We start from the raw sequence: 17,103 nt of genomic DNA, 5'->3' as shown, positions 1-17,103 counted from the left end.
GATCAAATATCTTGTGGCCCTAACCGACTTGGGCAGCTATTGTTCTGAGCTATTATTACCTTTTTCTTTTTTTTCTTCTTTCTTCTTTTTTCTTTTTCTTTTTTTTTTTTTTTTTTTTTTTTTTTTGAGAGGGAGTCTCGCTCTGTCTCCCAGGCTGGAGAGCAGTGGCCCAATCTAAGCCCACTGCACCATCCACCTCCCGGTTCAAGCAATCCTCCTGCCTCAGCCTCCTCAGTAGCTGGGATAACAGGCATCTGTTATCAACAGCCAGCTAATTTTTTGTATTTTCAGTAGACATGGGATTTCACCATGTTAGCCAGACTGACCTGGAACTCCTGACCTCAGTTGATCTATCTGTCTCGACCTCCTGAAGTGCTGGGATTACGGTGTGAGCCACTGCACCCAGCCAATTACTACCTTCTTCTTACCTAGTTGCTAATTTACTTCTCAGAATAGCTAGGTGCCCAGAATTTCCTTGAAGGCTAATGTGGGTTCGGTATATACTGTCCAAATCTCATGATGAGATGTGATTTCCAGCCAGGCTCAGTGGCTCACACCTGTATGCCACCCACCTCCTCCTCCTCCTTCCCCTCCTCATCCTTCTCCTCCACCTCATCCTCCTCCTGCAACTCCTCCTCTTCCTCCAACTCCTCTTCCCCCCCTCAACTCCTCCTCCTCCTCCAAGTCCTCCTCCTCCAATTCCTCCTCATCCTCCTATTCCAATACTCCTTCTCCTCCAACTCCTCCTCCTCTTCCAAATCCTCCTCCTCCTCCTCCAACTCCACCTCCTCCTCCTCCTTCAACTCTCCTCCTCCTGTTTCTTTATCCTCCTCCTCCCCCTCCTTCATTTCTTTTTCCTCCTCCTTTTCTTTTTCTTCCTCCATTTCTTTTTTTCCTCCTTCCTTCTCCTTCTATTTCTTTTTCCTCCCTCTCTTCCTCCTCATAGGCATGAGCCACTACACAAGGCCTGGCTGTTTGTTTCCTTCTCCGCCTCCTCCATTTCTTTTTCCTCCTCCTCCTCCATTTCTTTTTCCTCCTCCTCCTCCTTACAGCACCAGCCACCACGACTGACCTGGCTGTTTCCTTTTCTTCCTTTCCTCCTCCTGCTCTTCCTCTGCCTCCCAAATTGCTGGGATTACAGGCCTGAGCCAACACACCTAGCTATTTCTTCTTCTTTTTCTTCCTCTTCCTCCTCCTCCTTCTCACTTCATTTTATTTTATTTCTTTTTGATGTGAAGTCTTGCTCTGTTGCCCAGGCTGGAGTGCAGTGGTGTGATCTCGGCTCACTGCAACCTCCACCTCCTGGGTTCAAGCTTCCCAAGTGTCTGGGATTACCAGCGCCCGCCACCATACCAAGTCAAGTTTTGTACTTTTTAGTAGAGACGGGGTTTCACCATGTTGGCTAGGCTGGTCTCAAACTCCTGACCTCGTGATCTGTCCACCACCACTTCCCCAGTGCTGGGATTGCCCCCTTGGTGTTTTTTTGTTTTTGTTTTTGTTTTTCCTTGAAATGCAATTTCACTCTTGTTGCCCAGGCTGGAGTGCAATGGCGTGATCTTCCCTCACTGCAACCTCCACCGCCCGGGTTCAAGTGATTCTCATGCTTTAGCCTGCCGAGGAGCTGGGATTACAGGCCCTTGTCACCACACCCGGCTAATTTTTATATTTTTAGTAGAGACAAGGTTTCTCCATGTTGGCCAGGCTGGTCTTGAACTCCTGACCTCAGGTGGTCTGCCCTCCTTGGCCTCCCAAAGTGCTGGGATTACAGCTGTCAGCCACTGCGCTGGGCCTACAGCTCATTTCTTACCACAGAAATCTTTGCACCTCTCCACAAAATTGCCATCAGGGATGTCTCCAGAAACCATTCATCCCAGGTGCCACGCAGAGAAGCTTCTTGTTCTCCTTTTCCCTTTACCTCTTCCCTCTCACCTCATCTTGTTCATTCACTCATCCTTTTTCCATTCTCACTTTTAAGCTTTAACCTTTCAAAAGCCTGTCTTTCCCTATAAGTAATGTATTGTAACTCCTGCCATCACCATATCCTTCTCCAACCCACCAAACTGCCAACGATGGTAAGTCCATAAACTAAGAAGAAATGGGAAACATTCATTGCAAACTTGGCAGCCCCTCAGTCACCCAACGTAACAGCACAGATCTTCTGGTCTTTGAAGACGCTTTTTTTTTTTTTTAAGACAGGTGTCACTCTGTCACCCAGGTTCAGATGCAGTGGTGCAATCACAGATCACTGCAAGCCCCAACTCCTGTGCTCAGGCGATCTGCCTGCCTCAGCCTCCCAAGCACCTGGAACTACAGGAACACACCACCACACCCAGCTAATGTGCCTATTTATTTTAGAGATGGGGTCTTGCTCTGCTTAACAGGCTGGTCTCAAACTCCTGGCTTCAAGGGATCCTCCCACCTTGGCCTCCCAAAGTGCTGAGATTACAGGCATGAGTCACCATGCCCAGTCTGAAGATTTTTAAATGTTGCCATATTCAAGATGCATTGAAACTCACCTGTGTTTGATGAGCCTGCTTTTTGCAAGTGAGTAATACAAACACACTGAAATACCTTAGGCTTCTCAGGCTTTGTACCTTCCTCTGGAATAATCAGTGTATCCCAAAAGTAAATCCCTAATGAGGTCCAGTTTTTCCTTCCTCCTTGACTAGAAATAGACAAAAAAAGGGCAAGCTAGCCATTTCCATCTCACCATAGGAGACTGTCCTGTTTGCTTTTTGACTGTATTTGGGAAGCGGGGACCTGACTGCTTTCCTACTTCCTAAGCACAACTTCCTTTACCTAGAAAATCCTCAGCATGACCTACATGGATTAAACCAGCTTCCTCACTTTGTTTCCAATATTCTTACAACCAAAATATCCAGAAAGAGCAAGGCAACCTGAAAAACTGAGGACGGGTACCTCATCCCATGAGCCAAACTGCCACTTACACTGATTAGTCATGAAATTGGCAAAATTCCAGATGAGTTCTCCAACCACGTATTTTCTGCATGTTTGATCCAGACCTAGATGGTACTGCCCTAGCAGACAGTTCTAGTAGTCTTCACTGAACATCAGAGATGGATCCTGGAATTCAAGGCAAAGAGAATTTAAGAATCAGAACTGGCAGAATTGCAAATGTTAGATAAAAAATAAAGATCCACTTGATGGTGATGAAAATATCTGACCTCACAGGGGGCTGTAGTGACTGCAGGACTCACTGATGCTAGGGTAAAGACAGCCAGGGAATGATCTAACCCAGAATAAAAAAGGAGGTTTAAAAAAAAAACATGGCCAGGAGTGGTGGCTCACGCCTGTAATACCAACACTTTGGGAGGTTGAGGCCAGACAGATCACAAGGTCAGGAAATCTAGACCATCCTGGCTAATACAGTGAAACCCCATTTCTACGAAAAATACAAAAAATGAGCTGGGCATGGTAGCAGGTTCCTGTATTCCCAGCTACTGAGGAGGCTGAGACAGGAGAATGGTGTGAACCTGGGAGGTGGAGGTTTCAGTGAGCTGAGATCATGCCACTGCACTCCAGCATGGGTGACAGAGTGAGACCCTATCTCAAATCAGTAAATAAATGTATGTATGTATGTATGTATGTATGTATGTATGTATGTATAATGAAATTGAACCAGGCTGGGCATGGCAGCTCAGGTCTGTAATCCCAACAGTTTCGGAGGTCAAGGCAGGAGGATCACTTGAGCCCAGGAGTTCAAGACCAGCCTAGGCAACACAGTGAGACCCAGTCTCTACAAAAAGTTTAATTAGCCAGGTATGGTGACGCATGCCTGTGGTTCCAGTCACTAGGGGCGCTGAGGAGGGAGGATCATTTGAGATGCAAGCATAACCCCCATTGTGCACGCTGGGGAGGCCCCAAAACATCAAAGGAGTTCTCTAGGGTCTCACAACTGCTAGGATAAAGGTTGTTTGACCCAGCACTGTCTCCTCAAACCTGGGCCCTGGTTACATCCAGATCTTCCCAAGGTGCTGAAGGGGCACACTTTGGCATAATGGTGAAAGGTAAGGAGCTGATGGGGGAGGGTGAGCGGCCAGAAGCCCAGAGAGGCCTTTGAGTAGGTCTTATGGAAAGGAGGAGCTTACAGGATGGAACCTACAACATGTGACCTCACTTCCTTGCTGACAGATCCCCAACAGAACCTAGAATTCTGGTAACTAGGCACCCATATTCTAGAGACAGCCTCATTTCCAGCTTAGTTGGTAGTCGACACTCGAGAGAACAACATGTTCTCCTGCTGTGTCCCGACATGCTGCCGACCTCCTCGTCGCAGAAGAGGCCAAAATGAGACTGTTTCCCAAGAATATAGACATTGGTTCAACCCTCACCCTCGACGCCTCTGGCCCTTTGCCAGAAGGCACCCACAGGTAACACAGGGCCCAGGGCAGGCCCGTCCAGGCCAGGCCTCAACTGTGCCCATTAGGGCAGTGCTGAGGCCCTCCACATGTGTTTGGGGGAAACAGGAGAAGAGGGGCCCCCCTGGACAGGAGCAGGTAGGTTGTCGGGGGTTTGAAGCCTGATCAGTATGTCAGGTTCACAGCCCAGGCCGTGCCTTCAGGATGGGAAGGTGAATGCCAAGGACACAGTTTGTCTGCTCAGATCTGAATCATCCCAAGACCTCAAGCTTCATCTGTCGGAGACCTCAACCTGCTCTGGCTGGAGGTCTATGCAGATGCTCCCAAGTGCCAAATCCTGTTGGGGAAGGGGGCACCAGGGAGGAGTTCTAATGGGGGTGTCCCACTATGGGATCAGCCAGACAGGCCACTGACACCTCTTCACCAGGTTCTCGGGCACTCTCTTTGCAGAGCTGCACACAGCAGATCAAGCAGGAGCTGTTGGATGGATTCCATTTCTCCATCTTCTTCAAAGAAGGGCAGGGGCCCCCTGATACCAACCACGGCCAGTGCTGGTCTGGGGTGAGATTGGGCACAGAAGGGTCTCCACAGACAGGGACTCGAAAAAACCAGGGTGGGCCCAGGATTCAGACACGAATATGGGGACTCCCTAAGCTCTGTCCTAGGGCTTTCCCACTTGAGTGAGCCTCTATCCTCTCCCAAAGGAATCTGACTACTGTTAGTCCCCAGTGGCAACTTGGTTACCAGCAAATTCCCTTTCACCTATCAGAGAAAGGTCAGAGAAAATCCTTCTGTTTTCACTTTCTGCTATGCCAGGAGTATCTCAACATGTTGCTACAAGAATTGAGTACAATGGTAACACTGTAGCAACGTCCTCATACTGTTATCATTTTAACTCCCCACCCTAAGTGTATCTCCGGCAACAGGCAGCTCCCCTGCCCTGCCAGACCTCCTCCAGGACTTAAAATTCAACACTTCTACACAAACAACTTGTGGGGGGGGGGGGTGATTACAACAAAAGAAGGTGAAGCTACTCTATGCATCTGTGTTTAAAGTGTCATCTCAGAGAACTCATCCCTGCAGACGCACAAGGTAGGAGCTGCACCCTCGCATGTCACTGTAATATTCCTTAAGGGAGGCCATGTTTCACCACAGGTCAGCCTCTCAGTGCCGGTGGAGCCTGTCATGATAAAATTTCCTTTCTAGGCAGCCTTTCTGCAGGGAGCATAATACTGTGTGTGTCCTAATAGGCTGGAGCAGTTTCCCAGGGCTGCCATAACATGCACGCTGACTGAAGGGCTTAACCACAGAAATCTGGTTCCTCACAATTCTGGAGACTGGAAGCCCAACGTCAAGCTGTCAGCCTGGGGTGGTTTCTCTGGGCCTCTCTCCTTGCCTTGGAGATGGCTGATTTCTATCTTGGTCAGCACAGGGTCTTCTCTTGAACTTCTCTGTGCACTGATCACCTCTCCTTGTAAGAACCCCAGGCATATTAAATTAGGGAACACCCTAATGAACTCACTTCACCTGAATTACCTCTTCGAGAACTCTGTGTCCAAACAGTCACATTCTGAGTTTTTGGGGTTTAGAATAGAAACAGTTACATTTGGGAGAGGGGACACAATTCAACCCATAAAATATACAAATCCCCTGCAGAAGACACCACCCGGGAAAGGGATATCTGCGTGAAAGGATGTGCAGATACCAAGTTTCAACAGGTGTAGCCAGTTGACTTTCCAAAAGGGCTCCAGCTGCTCACAGGGTCACCAGCAGCCTCTGAAGGTAGCTGCTTCTCTGAACACATCCTCCCCTGAAAACTAACGTGCTCTTAACTTTGTGCCAATCTGCTGTCTGTGTGGCAGAGAAAATCACCTTGTTTCATTTCCAGTTTCAAACCTACATTTGAGTAACCTTTCCCCGTTTCAATACCTGCCTGCGTTTCTCTTCCACGAGTCGCCTGGCAGATCCTGGGCCTTGGGGTGAGCTTCCTCCCACCCTGGAGTCTTCCGGCATTTTCCCCTTGGCCAGGGCTGGGATGGACGTAGTTGTTTCTCCAGACTCATGTTGATGTTAAAGAACAAAAACAATCACATCCCTTTAAGTCAAAGGGTTCTTCTAGAGCGTCTTGTCCTACGTACTGTCACTAAAATGAGGAGAGGACAAGACCTCCCCAGGCCTTTCCCCTCCATATCAGAAGTAGAGCCTCAGGTGGCGTAGAGGGAATTTCATCCAGTCCTCCCTGTGGAAGGTGCTCTCTTCTGACCCGGGTGCTGCTGAGCAAGCATTTGACATCCAAAAGCCCGCATCTCCTCTTCTCTCACCATGAGGGTGATTTTTGAGGATTGCAGGGATGATGCTCTTCATGCAGGCTGTTGATACAGAGGGTGCTGTTGCCCCACAGCTGACATTCACCATGCCGATGCCTTGGAGGCATGAATCATTTTCTCCTTCTCCATCCTCACATGCAATTTTACCTTGAAAGCCTAGAACCCTTTTCACCATGGGCACCCAGGTTTTCTCCACACACACAAGTCCCTGAAGGGTTGGTTCTTCTAGATGTGAGTTCCACATCCCGATCGTCTGGTGGTTCATGGTGTTACCACTGACTCCCATGTCCCTCCTTGTCCCCCAGTATGAAAATGAGATCTGCAGGATGCCAACTTTCCAGCCCAGCACAAGGGAGAAGCTTTTGGAGTCCCTGGTTCCAGCCTTTCTAACTAAACCCATCTCCTCTTATGCCACCTGCCTGGGTCCCTCCTGGGACTTTATCACCATGCCATACTTTTTGGAACTACTGGTTAGAAGGTGAGTGTCCATCTCCTCCAAGGCACCGAGGTCCCTCTGTCCCCTACTGGCTGTGTCTTGAAGTTGCAGCTCTTGGAGCCTCTGTTGGCTCCTCTGGAACAAGGAGTAGTGAGAAGATGAACCTCACAGGGTTCTTGTAGGGATTGAATGACCTAAGACATGGCAAACAAAAGGGTCCCTAGAGCCTAAAACTCTGGACAATCTGCTGTGGGTGCTGTGATTCATGTTTACTACTTTTCTCTTCCCCCTCACTGAAGCAGCTCTCAGCATTCTGCCACAATGGCCCATATCTCTTGCTGTTTGGAAAGGCACATAGAAAGCAAGTCCGTGATGGCATTGGTAAAGGATGTCTGAGATTCTTTCTGGCTTGACTTTCTCCTTGTCACAGAAGAGGGGTCCCTTGGTGCTGAAAAAGGAGCCACAGGCCCACTCAGACATCTGGAGAGGCTCACTGAGATTCTCCAATGGTTGGGGTTCACTCATTCAACACATACATAAAAAACACCTCATTTGTGCATTGCTCTTCTTGTGACTTGGCATAATTTCATAAACAAAGCAGATGACAATCCCTGGGCCTCAATTCTACTCAGAGTCAGGCGCTCACAGCAGACACAATAAACAAATCATAGCTACAGAATGTTAGAGGGGAAACCCTCATGGCCTCCTCTACGGATGGTGGCATCCTCCCAGATTCTGACTAGAATGACGGAGCCCAGCAACAAGTATGAACTGGGGGGACTTAGGGTTCTGAAGAGCCTCTTTACCCACAAAGCATGGGGGGAAATATGTGGACTCTGGCTGGGGAGAGACTAAAGGAGCCCTGGGGTTCATATGTCTTATAATTCCCACGACAAGGCTGACATCTGGGGACTTCCCCTGCAAGAGGCAAATAGTGAGTTCTGTAAATGGAGACTTAGGTCCCCTGCAAAGGAGAGGTGAGGCTGGGGTCACAGCTGGCCACTGACAGACCCATCCCCAGCACCGTGCCTTCCCAGCTCTCCCTGTCCTCTTCTACCCAGCATCTGCCCCTACCTTCCTAACCCCAGGACCAGGGGAACCAGAGCTGGAGCTTTGATGAGCAAACTGCTCACAAATCTGCCTGGAGCTGCAGTCTTGAGTGCCCAGGTGCACACTGCTGTGCTCCAGGGCCATTGGAAAGAGAATGTCAGTGGGACGCTGGGGTGCACAAGGGTCTGTATAGCCCTGCTACATGGCCAGGTCTGCCCCTTCCAGGACAGCACTGATGGTTTTGGGTAGGGTGGGGCTGTCCTCTACATAGGCAGCAAGAGGCCAGGGACCCAGAAACACACAAGGGTGCCCTGGAGGGTTGTGTGGGAGAAGGCCAGGCCTCTGACTCAGCTCTTCACTCCATCACCAGCACCACCACCTCCATTTTGTTCACCTGGCCCCCTGAAAACAATTCAGTTTGCTGCCAGGCCCTGCAACGGCCAACTTTCTGGATAAAGCTGGCCTTCAATACCTTCGCCTGGCCTGGACTGGGCTTGGAGGACCATCAGGAAATTGTCCTAGGCCAGTTGGTGCTTCCAGAGCCCAAGGAGGCCAAGCCAGAAGGTGAGGAGGCTTGCAGTCTGGAAGACTTTCCGGGGGTGGTGTTTTGGGGCTACAATTCCCTTAAATTCCATCCAGTCATTTCTATACTTGGAAACCCCAGTGAAAAGTGACGGGTATGGTGACTTTTTCTCCTTTTCCAGATCCTGCTCCACCTCCTGGGCAACACCCATTAACAATGCTGGCCCTGGAGCCAGCACCACCACTGCTGGCGGACCTGGGGTCTGCTCTGGAGCCAGAGTCACCTGTAGCCATGGATGCACAAGGATATCTACATTCAGCACCAGCACCAGGGGAAGGGCCCCCTCCAGGAACAGTGCTGGAGCCACAGTCAGCCCCAGAGTCACCCTGTCCCTGTCCTGGGACTGTCAAGAGCCAACACACTGAAGAGCTGCCTGACATCACGACCTTCCCTCCCAGGCTGCTGGCAGAGCAGCTGACCCTGATGGATGCGGTGAGCAGCTGGGCTTTGTAGGCTGTGCCTCTGGCACCAGCTCTCTCAGACCAGCCTCTCCCTGAGGAGCGGCCAATGCCCTGGGTCCAATTTCAGCCCCACTTCTTACCAACCATGGGATCTGGATGAGTTTCCTCACCCACAAGCCTTCCCTGTCTGCATGTAGACAGCAGAGATGGGACATCACCCGTGCCAGCTGCACAGAGTGACTGTGCAGACTGAATGACAGGGGATGGACAGAAAGCAGGACAGGGCAGGTGATCACTGAGGGGCAGGCAGGGCCATGGGTCACTCACCCAGCTGCTCAGGAGCCTCACCACCCTCAGCACTTGTTAGGTACCTGATGCATACTAGATGCTATGGCAGACACCCAAACAGAGCCCAAGGTTGCAGCTGCTGCAAGGAAACTGAACCAGTAGGGAGAGAAGGAGTAGAGGGCTGATTGGGATGGGAGGAAGTAGAGGCCTCAGGATGGGGAGGCCTGAGCCACCTTCTAGTTCTCGGAGTGAGGATGGGCCTGGGAGAAAATGTCACTCTCTCTTCCCACCCTTGTTGGGTTCTGGGCCATGATGCATTCAGGGCCCTCGGTGGGCAGAAAACCAAACCCAGGGACTCCCACACATCTGGAGCATATTTTAAAGCTTTCTGAGCTCCAGTTGAGTTCCTGCCAGAGACTGTGGATGACTGTGAGCTCAGTTCCTGTCTGGTACTGTGGATGACTCTGAGCTGGGGTGTGTTGTGTCCATGACACTCTCCTCCTCCTCCAAAGGAGCTGTTCAAGAAGGTGGAGCTCTACGAATGCTTGGGCTCCATCTGGGGCCAACGACATCAGAAGGGGAGTGAGCTCGTGGCACCCACAGTTTGTGCCACCATTGCACACTTCAACAGGCTCACCAACTGTGTCACCACCTCCTGCCTCAGGGATGACAGCATGAGGGCCCGGGACAGGGCCAGGGTGGTGGAGCACTGGATCAAGGTGGCCAGGGTAAGTCATGGTTGGGCCTTGGGATTCCCTCTCTAAAAATGGGGAACTGCCTCTTCTCCTCCATCGGCTTTCAGGATTGGCATCTGTATCTCTAGCCTGAGCCCTGCGCATCCCCTAGGCCCTTCTTCCCAGAGCTTCCCTGACCTTGACCCCCATGGGCCAGTGGTGGCTGCTCACTTCTGACCTGGGATCTTCCTTGGGTTGAACTGAAATCTTTCTAGATGAGTGACATTCACTCAGCCCCAGGTGTGCCCTCCTGAGGCTCCCTGGGCCTCTGCCTCATTCAGGAAGGGAGATCTCAGCAGAGAGGGCTGAGCCTGAAGTGGGTCAGACTCCAACTCTGGACCTCACAGTTCACTCTTCCCTCTCCAGGAGTGCCTAAGCCTTAACAACTTCTCCTCGGTGCACGCCATTGTCTCTGCTCTGCTCAGCAACCCAATACATCGGCTACACAAGACGTGGGCAGGAGTGTCCAGGTGAGGAGCTCCCTCCACGGGAGCACCAGTGTTGACTTAGGGACCCATAGGTCTCCCCATGTGCCCTCAACGACTCTGAAAGGTTCTTGGAGAACAGGGATACTGGAGGCAGGGATGGGTTGCTGCCTGTGGTCACTAAGCTGCCCTGGACTCCTAGGCAAGGATTTCAAACTCAGGAGTAAGGTTTTTTAACCATCAGGAACAGACTGGAGCCAACTGGAGGGTGTCAGGTGTTTGTACCCAGCAGTGGAACTGTGTCCAGCTGGAAGCTAACTGTGAACACGCAGGGGCTCATGTGAAGTGGAGATGGACCAGGGGAGGAGCATGACAGTCCCACCCTGGTCCTCTGGAGCCCTTGTCATCAGACGATCCCACTGGAAACTCTCACGCAGGAAGCTGAGATTCACTGGGTTTTCAAACAAAGGGATTGGAACTCACAAATCTCCCCCGTGATTCCCAAATTTTTCCTTTTTTCTTTCCTCTGTCAATAGCAAAAGCACAAAATGTCTAGAAGAACTCTGCAAAAAAGACACTGCAGTGAAGAGGGACCTGCTGATCAAGGTACAGTGGAGTCTGGGAAATCTGGGACAAGTGTTTAAGGGTCAGAGAAAAGAGTGAGTTTGGAAGGGCATTGGACCCGGTGTGCAGTGGTTATTTTGTAATGTTTTGACTTACCTACAAAAAGTGGACTTGAAAAATTCCCTCCATGCCTACTTTGGGCAACCAGAAGGAGAGGTGTGGGGGTCCACGGGCACGTTGGGGCACGGGGGCAGGAGGCCCTGGAAATGGGATGTGGCAATGGCTGCTGGGCTGCGGAGTGGGGGTGATGAGCTGCAGCATGAGCAGGGCTCTGGCTCCCATGCTGGTCCATGCTGCTGGCATGGAGCTTCCTCCAGGCTGGGGGGTGGTCATTGTAGGTGGAATCTTTCTTCCTTCCTCAAACTGGCCAGCAATTCCTCAGGAAGCCAGGCCTCTGCTGCTGCTTCTGTCTGCAGCGCACCTCCATGGGCAGCGACTGCAGTCCACACTGGGGAAAAGAGGGAACAACAACAGAGGAAGCTCATGTGCCAGGGAGTCCAGTAGACTGCCCAGCTATGGGTACCAATGGGCAACCTCAGGACAGATGTATGTGCTTGCTGGGACTCCCCGCTCTGCCCTTTGCAGACATCTGAAAACGGTCATGTCACAGGATTCTCACCAAGCAGCAGTGACACATGCTCATGACAAGTATCTGGGGGATTCATGCATTCCTAGGGGGATCCTCCCTGACCAGATCTCAGAATCTTCCATGCAAATGAGAAGGCAACATGTCACCCCACCCAGGATTCTGGAAAACCCTGCCATGTCCATCAGAGATGTCGCCTCAGGAGGCCACATCCTGAGTGGAGGAAGAGAGAGTTCTGTGCACGGAACTCCCTGGGGGGTCACTGGCGAGGCCAAACCATGGATTTGGCATGGCGCAAACCCAGTTTGTGTGGCAGAGACTCCAGTGGGGCTCAGATATGCAGGTGCCACTTAACCAGGTCTCCTAAAATGCCCTGCCCCTTTCCCATCACGACTCTGCAAGGCTGGAGACCCAGACACTCAGAGACTCCAGAGAACAAGACCCTGATGGGTGGTGCTGCTGGGATGTGGGGTGAAGGCAGCCGAGACAGAACCTCCAGTAGGGGGAGGAGGTGCCCTGTCTTTTGCGGACCTGGGGAGTCACTGCCCACTCTGGGTCTCTGTTTCCTCATCTGGAAAATGAAGGGATGCTGAGCCTGTAGTGCGGGCCTCACAGGGTGGAAATGAGGTTCAAGAAAAGAAAGCAATTGGAGGGTGCTCGTGAATGGTTCTTCCTCAGAGGGATGAGGGGGAGAACAATGACAACAGCTGCTGGGAACTGAGCACTCAAGAGGCCCTGTGAGGTAGCTGTGGTTTCCATGGCTCTTTACAGAAGAGGAAACAGTCTCAGGGAGGCCCGGCTGCATGATCGGGTGACACACACAGGGAGTGTGGAGCTGGCCGGTGGTATGAGCACTGTGCCAGGTGACTCACGCCAGTCCCTGGAGATCCAAGTGTGGGGTGGCTGGGGTGTAACTGGGGGAAGGGAGGAGAGCCTCACTGTCCCTGTCCCTGACACCTGGCAGGCGGGGAGCTTTAAGGTGGCCACACAGGAGAGGAACCCCCAGAGAGCCCAGATGAGGCTGCGGAGGCAGAAGAAGGTGAGTGAGACTGTGGCATGGAGGGACCGCAGGGGATCAGAGGACAGGGCTCTTTTCCCCACCAGCTGGAGACCTCCATATCAAGACAGCGGAGGCTTCCTCCCCAGCCCTGTCCTCCTATGGCCACTGGGCCTGGAAAACCTCCATTGGAGAGACCAGAGCAAGGGTCTGGGAAAGCAGGACTCAGAGTGGATGTGGGGAAGGGTAAGGCTGGGACCACAGGCCCTTGTGACTTGTAAAAATCCCAGCATAGAGGTAATTAGGAGTGATTGCTAGACTTGGAGGTCAGCTGGAATAGAGGTGGCAGAGAATTGGGAAAGGCAGCTGAGGGTCTTTGGCTGCTACAACTGGGAGACCTGGGGACGGGGGTTCTGGGACACAGGGGCTGATGGGATTTCATGGGACAGCGCCTTGGGCAGCCACCTGAGGGTCAATACTCATCACCACTACCCTTCCCACCTCCCCACCCCTCCATGGCACAGGGCGTGGTCCCCTTCCTGGGGGATTTTCTGACTGAGTTACACAGGTTGGATTCGGCCATCCCGGACGATCTGGATGTGAGTGAGCCTGGGGCAGGCTGGTTGGGAACCAGGATCCTGAGGCTTGGGAGGAGAGGGGCCTGGACGGAGCCCTTAGATCTCAGCCCTTGGAAAACCTCCTCTCCTGAGAGCCTCACAGCTGCTCCTGTGGGTGGGGGTGTCAGGCCCATCTCATCACCTCTGACTGACAGAGGCTCCATGGCAGCCACCAGTCCCTATCCCTGAGTGGTGAAGTTGCAGAGCTGCCCGACTGCAACACTGCTGAGGTGTGGGCTGAGCTGGACTCAGCCTCTCCCTAGGGTAGTCCCACAATAGGAGGGTGAAATTGAGCCTTTCCAAGGGCAGGCAATTCCAGGGTAACTGAGCACTTTCTTTCTACAAGAGACCTCAGTTTCTCTGTCTGTCATCAGAGAGGGTTGGGGCAGAAGGTCCCGAGCCTCAGCTCCCATGCCCCCTGCCCTAGAGCCCGGAGCCTGAGGCAGGTTCAAATTCTGTCATGTGCACATGCCCTGACCCTGGTGGCCCTGGCAGTAGTGCAGCATGGGAAGGGATGGGGTGGGGCTGTTGTGGGCCAGGGACCTTTCTGATGGGCTCTATCTGACTTCCAGGGCAACACCAACAAGAGGAGGAAGGTGAGCAGCTGGGGCACTCACGCTGGATGAGGGTTGGCATGTGGACGTCACAGTCCACCCTGGGCAGGACACTCCCTGGCCCCATCCTCTACATCTTAGGTTTACTGGGAGGGTTTGACACACACAGGAGGAGGAGACCTATCCCAGTGGAGAAAGTGGGAAAGGCGCTGTAATGAAAGACCAACTCCTGCAGGAGGGACTGTTTACATCCAACTCTGAGAACAGGCTGGGGGCTGCATGGGGCCCCTTCACAGAATGGCCCCAGGGAACAGCCCCTTCTCCCTGCCTGCCAAAGGCCTGTGCAGCATCTTCCACCCAGGCCCTGTCAGCATCCTGCCCTCTGTCTCTAGGAGGTCCGAGTTCTGCAGGAAGTGCAGCTGCTCCAAGTGGCTGCCATGAATTACAGGCTTCGGCCTCTGGAGAAATTTGTCACTTGTTTCTCAAGAATGGAGCAGCTCAGTGACAAGGAGAGGTGAGGGCCTGGCAGATGGGCAGAGGGTGGGAGAAGGCTCTCCATTTTTTTTTAACGTAGTCTGGCTCTGTCGCCCAGGCTGCACTGCAGTGTCACCATCTCTGTTCACTGCAATGTCTGCCTCCTGGGCTCAAACCCTTCCTCAGCCTCCCAAGCAGCTGGGACTACTGCTGTCCACCACTACGTCCGGTTGTTCTCCTGTTGTTGTTCTTGTAGAGGTGGGGTTTCACGATGATGTCCAGGCTGGTCTCAAACTCCTGGCCTCAAGCAATCCACCCACCTCAGCCTCCCAAAGTACTGACAGTACAGGTGTGAGCCACCAAACCTGGCCTAGAGAAGGCTCTCCTGTGGACAGCTGCAGAGAGCCTATGGCCATGACTCCACTGCCAGTATCAAGCCCTGTTGCATGGGGACTGCTGGGGACCCAGGATTCCAGCTGGGCAGGCAATGAGAGGGGACCTGATGTGTGGCTCATGGTGACCTCACAGCTGCCTCTCTGTCCTGCAGCTACAAGCTGTCCTGTCAGCTGGAGCCCAAATCCCAGTAGGCTGGAAACATCCTGCAGTGGCTGGGGCCCTACTGGGATGCTGGCCAGAACACCAGCTCTGCATCATCCTTCACCCAGACCGGAGACACCAGGAAACCACATCTAGGTGGCTGGCAGCTCAGCTGCATCTTGACCCCACTCCTCAATACTAGCTGCTCCTGCTGGCCAGGATCAGGCCATGGGACTTTTGCATATCAGGCGGGAGACCATTTTATGTTTATTTTCTTTAGTGTATAAGTAACGGTTTATTTTCTTAACTTTCATTAAAATAAAATTTTAAAACACTATTCAGAATGTTCTATAGTTGTTGGAATGAGAACAGTAACTCTGCAGTAACCGTATACCAGTCTTTAGGATTCATAGTCTAGCATGTCAAATTGAGGCTATGGCTAAACAAGGCTTGGAATAGCGTTCGCGTTACACCTGCCAACCGTTTAATGTTTTCCTTCTTTATTCAAATTAATTATTGTTAACGCTGTTTAAGGAAAACAAAAAATAAAACAAACAAAAAAACACTTAAAAACCACAGTATGTCACTCAATCTATGTCACTTGTTCTACTGACCAGTTACTCTCAAACTTAAATTCTAGTTAAATTCAAGTTCCACTGGTCTACTCTACTTTTTTAAGTTGTAAATATTTAATCAATCACTTAAATATTTACTGAAGGGCTGGAGATGGGAGGTATTTATGCAAGTGGTAGGGCTGGCCTTCTCTAGAAGTCCTCTGCAGAAGGGAGCTGGCCATGAGTCTCCAGGACATAAAGTTTTCCCACTATGGATCTTCCCAGACTTTCTGACACCTCTCCCCTAAGGGAACATCAAGGAAGGAGAGAACTGTTTGAACCCAGTATCTAAAGGGTGTCCCACAGCTTAATTTGAACACAACCCCCATTGTGGTATATCAGACAAAAACAAGTCAAAGATGTCAACATTTCAGGGTCTGAAATATAATACCCCAAATCAGCACCAAATAAACACTTAAATCCAGTCCTAGAGCCACAAAGCTTCTATAAGAAAAGTGGGAGTTTATTTCAGCAAAACTTGTATCTATGCATGCAGTTTGCAAAAAAGAAAGAAAACAAAAGCAAAAATTATCCACGGCAACAAACCCTTAGGACCATGCAATTGATTTGGCAATACCTTTTCTTTCTTATTCTTTGTTCTTTTTGGATGGGACACAAAAATCACTGCTAGCAAACGTGAACACAAACACATGGGACTAGACATCATTTTAGAGCTGCCGCATGGGAAAGAGAAACAACGAACCATGAAAGAAGGCATCCTGATGAGTTCATGTCCTTTGTAGGGACATGGATGAAGCTGGAAACCATCATTCTCAGCAAACTATCGCAAGAACAGAAAAGCAAACACCGCATGTTCTCACTCACAGGTGGGAATTGAACAATGAGAACACTTGGACACAGGAAGGGAAACATCGCACACTGGGGCCTGTGGTGGGTTCGGGGGAGCGGGGAGGGATAACATTAAGAGATATACCTAATGTAAATGACGAGTTAATGGGTGCAGTACATCAACATGGCACATGTATACATATGTAACAAACCTGCACATGTACCCTAGAACATAAAGTATAATAATAATAAAAAAAGAAGACATCCTACACATTGAAAGAAAGTTCAGCAAAATCATATCTGTGAAAGGGGTTGCAATCTAACATGTATGAGAAACTAACACTACTCTAACTGGGAAAATGAACAAAACCTAATACCCAAGCTAAAACTGGGCAAAGAACCTGAACAGGCACATCTGAAAAGTAACCACAAAATTGACTGACAGGTCAAAGAGAAGCTGCTCAACTTCACTAACCCTCACACAAATGTCTAAGTGCAAACCACTCAGATACCTCTCACTCTAATTAGGATGAAACTTACCAAAAACAACAAAAAACCAATATATTCACAGGCAGTGGCCAATGTAGAAATGCAGAAAAAGAGATTTTATACACTATTGGTGGGAATATGCATTACTATACACACGAAGCGAAACAGTTCAAGGTGTCTTAAACATTTTACAAATACC

The 17,103-nt window shown here is 50.9% G+C and overlaps 1 protein-coding gene across 5 annotated transcripts; it reads left to right on the top strand.

Annotated features, from left to right (window-relative positions):
• The first annotated feature begins 4,250 nt into the window (after window positions 1-4,250).
• Window positions 4,251-15,357, top strand: LOC104674968 (ral-GDS-related protein-like). Of its 5 annotated transcripts, XM_030915238.1 has the most exons (13): window positions 4,251-4,391; window positions 4,830-4,986; window positions 7,007-7,184; window positions 8,563-8,756; window positions 8,897-9,207; window positions 9,977-10,192; window positions 10,565-10,668; window positions 11,160-11,229; window positions 12,798-12,872; window positions 13,355-13,429; window positions 14,020-14,043; window positions 14,394-14,515; window positions 15,023-15,140. In XM_030915238.1, the coding sequence occupies exons 1-13, from the start codon at window positions 4,251-4,253 to the stop codon at window positions 15,060-15,062; spliced, it is 1,707 nt and encodes a 568-aa protein (XP_030771098.1). In that variant the 3' UTR covers window positions 15,063-15,140. The 5 variants fall into 5 exon arrangements, with proteins under 5 accessions (XP_030771098.1, XP_030771099.1, XP_010377748.2 ...); XM_030915239.1 differs by lacking the exon at window positions 4,251-4,391 and having other exon boundaries at window positions 4,767-4,940; window positions 7,012-7,184; XM_030915237.1 differs by lacking the exons at window positions 4,251-4,391; window positions 4,830-4,986; window positions 7,007-7,184 and adding exons at window positions 7,541-8,437; window positions 14,734-14,824 and having other exon boundaries at window positions 15,023-15,214.
• Window positions 15,358-17,103: the final 1,746 nt, after the last annotated feature.

This window comes from Rhinopithecus roxellana, chromosome 13, assembly GCF_007565055.1.
Source record: "Rhinopithecus roxellana isolate Shanxi Qingling chromosome 13, ASM756505v1, whole genome shotgun sequence".
NCBI lineage: Eukaryota > Metazoa > Chordata > Mammalia > Primates > Cercopithecidae > Rhinopithecus > Rhinopithecus roxellana.
The sequence above is the reverse complement of the archived record's forward strand: the minus strand, read 5'-3'. Positions and strand labels throughout refer to the sequence as shown.

What these genes read in the sequence shown, in the direction of transcription:
- LOC104674968 (XM_030915238.1), top strand. Translation starts at nt 4,251, where the DNA reads ATGTTCTCCTGCTGTGTCCCGACATGCTGCCGACCTCCTCGTCGCAGA. An exon ending in AGAGGGACCTGCTGATCAAG is followed by an intron (nt 11,230 to 12,797) that starts GTACAGTGGAGT and finishes GACACCTGGCAG; the next exon opens with GCGGGGAGCTTTAAGGTGGC. An exon ending in CCATCCCGGACGATCTGGAT is followed by an intron (nt 13,430 to 14,019) that starts GTGAGTGAGCCT and finishes TCTGACTTCCAG; the next exon opens with GGCAACACCAACAAGAGGAG.